A 1,938-nucleotide genomic window follows, 5' to 3' on the forward strand; every position below is an offset into this window, starting at 1 on the left:
CGCTTCCATCCCGAAATTTTGTTGGAAATACACCCAAAAAAATTCCCTGAAAGTTTGAGCCCTTAATATTAATATTAAGTACTCCTACACAGCGTGTGAAGATTTCCCATTTGAATTATACGAGAACTTTCATTTTTTTTTTTTTAAATTTCTATAGCTCAGTGGCATTTCATAGCATCGCTTTGACCATGGACGGGTTTTTTTCAGAATTAAATGCTCTACAAAAGTGTCCATTGTCGCGAAGTCTTAACACATACTGGCGGGGTAGTACGGACCGCCAAACCGAATTTTTTATAGAATTCTTGTTTTTTCACTCATTATCTCATAAACAACAAGACATACAGAAAAAATGTAAATGATAATTTTGTAGGAAATTTAATTCTCTACAAAAAAGGTCCTTAGCACCAAATCACTAAGATCGATATTTTCTGAGATATTAATCATTGAAGTTTACCTAGCATTGAATTTCCACAAAATGTTGAATCAAATCTTAAAGAATATTGATTTTTTTCTTTTTAGGAGGTACAGGGAGTTCATCCTCAAAATCAGAATATGTTCGTTTCAACCCACTGGAATTTGATGATAGACTACAAAAACTTGCTGGCATCGAATGTTGCGATAATTTCATGCTTAAAACAATTTTTTCAGAATTAAATAAATAAACCCAATCGATTCAAATATTTTTCAAATTTTATATTCAGCTTCTGTTATCCAGAAGCAAAGATATTCTTTGAATTGAGTTTCCGTCAATTTTCCCCAATAAAAATAAGACAAAATGATATATATGTGTTTTAAATTTATTGGTTACAGAGACTTTAATTTTTTAATAGCGTGGGAATTTTCGACTGCAAAAATCGAAAACAAATTTTTTATTCAAGTCAAAATTTTTGTCAAAATTGAATAAATTTTGATTTATCTCACTTATTCAGATTTACTTGATAGAAATTTTACCAAAAATGATAGACTAATACTTAGAAAAAAAGTTATGAATCTAGAAACAAATTTTAAAATATTGAAAAATTATATAGAATTCAATTTTCAGAAAATGAGGTTAAGAAAATTAGAATTTTAATGCGAATTAAATTTTACAAGTAAGTAGAAAAAATATGAGTCTAAATTATAAGAAATTGTTTTCGATTATTAAAAATGATTGATTGTTGAGCTTGATAATTTATAGTTGTATGTGAGAAGAAACTAACCAATTTCGTCTGTATTATTCTCATTATCTTCATTTGTTATCTCCTGTTCAGTGTCAGATTTATTCTGAAAAGTTTCCACCGGCAAGAAATTAGTAACGGGCGAGTGAAGATTGGTTTTCCCTTTTTGACACTCATTCAGAAATTGTTGCTGCTCTTTTGGCAAATTCTTAACCATTGTGGAATTCGAAATATCGAACAATTTATCTAGTTTTTGGTTAAACTTTTCAACATTCTGTTTTTGTGCTTTCGATTTTTTCCCTCTTGTGATGTGTCTTCACTTTTATATATTCGGCATAAAATTTTTCCAACTTCGTAAGACTGTGCTGAGGACGTATAGTTGGAATCTTGAAACTAGCCCGAATAGTATTAGTATCGTTAATAACACTAGTAGCACTATTTCGAATAGTTAATTTTAAAGACTGATGTTTATACATAAAAAAAATTTAGTAATTCACGATACGAAGGCAGTTTATTATTATTTATTTGGCTTCTTTCAAATCCAATTAAATAATTCCAAGTTTTATTACCAATTTTTTCACTCATTTTAATGATGGTTAAAGTCGACCTAACCTCAAATTTAACAAAGTATACATACAACGGCGTCACACTGATCAATGCCCACTAAGCTTTGTTCTTACTCTCGCGGGATTAGTACGCGAAAACAAAGAAAGCGCTGCAATTAAAGGGGAAATTTGTTGAACGCATTCAAGGTCAAGTGAAAGCTCAGTAGTACTACCAG

At 30.0% G+C, this 1,938-nt stretch overlaps 1 protein-coding gene across 1 annotated transcript; it reads right to left on the bottom strand.

The window, feature by feature from the left end:
- Nucleotides 1-251: 251 nt before the first annotated feature.
- LOC123270952 lies at nt 252-1,633 on the bottom strand. The gene is made up of 2 exons (XM_044737139.1): nt 1,199-1,633; nt 252-629 (listed from the first exon to the last, which is right to left on the bottom strand). The coding sequence occupies exons 1-2, from the start codon at nt 1,372-1,374 to the stop codon at nt 491-493; spliced, it is 315 nt and encodes a 104-aa protein (XP_044593074.1). The 5' UTR covers nt 1,375-1,633; the 3' UTR covers nt 252-490.
- Nucleotides 1,634-1,938: the final 305 nt, after the last annotated feature.

Source organism: Cotesia glomerata, linkage group LG8 (genome assembly GCF_020080835.1).
Source record: "Cotesia glomerata isolate CgM1 linkage group LG8, MPM_Cglom_v2.3, whole genome shotgun sequence".
NCBI lineage: Eukaryota > Metazoa > Arthropoda > Insecta > Hymenoptera > Braconidae > Cotesia > Cotesia glomerata.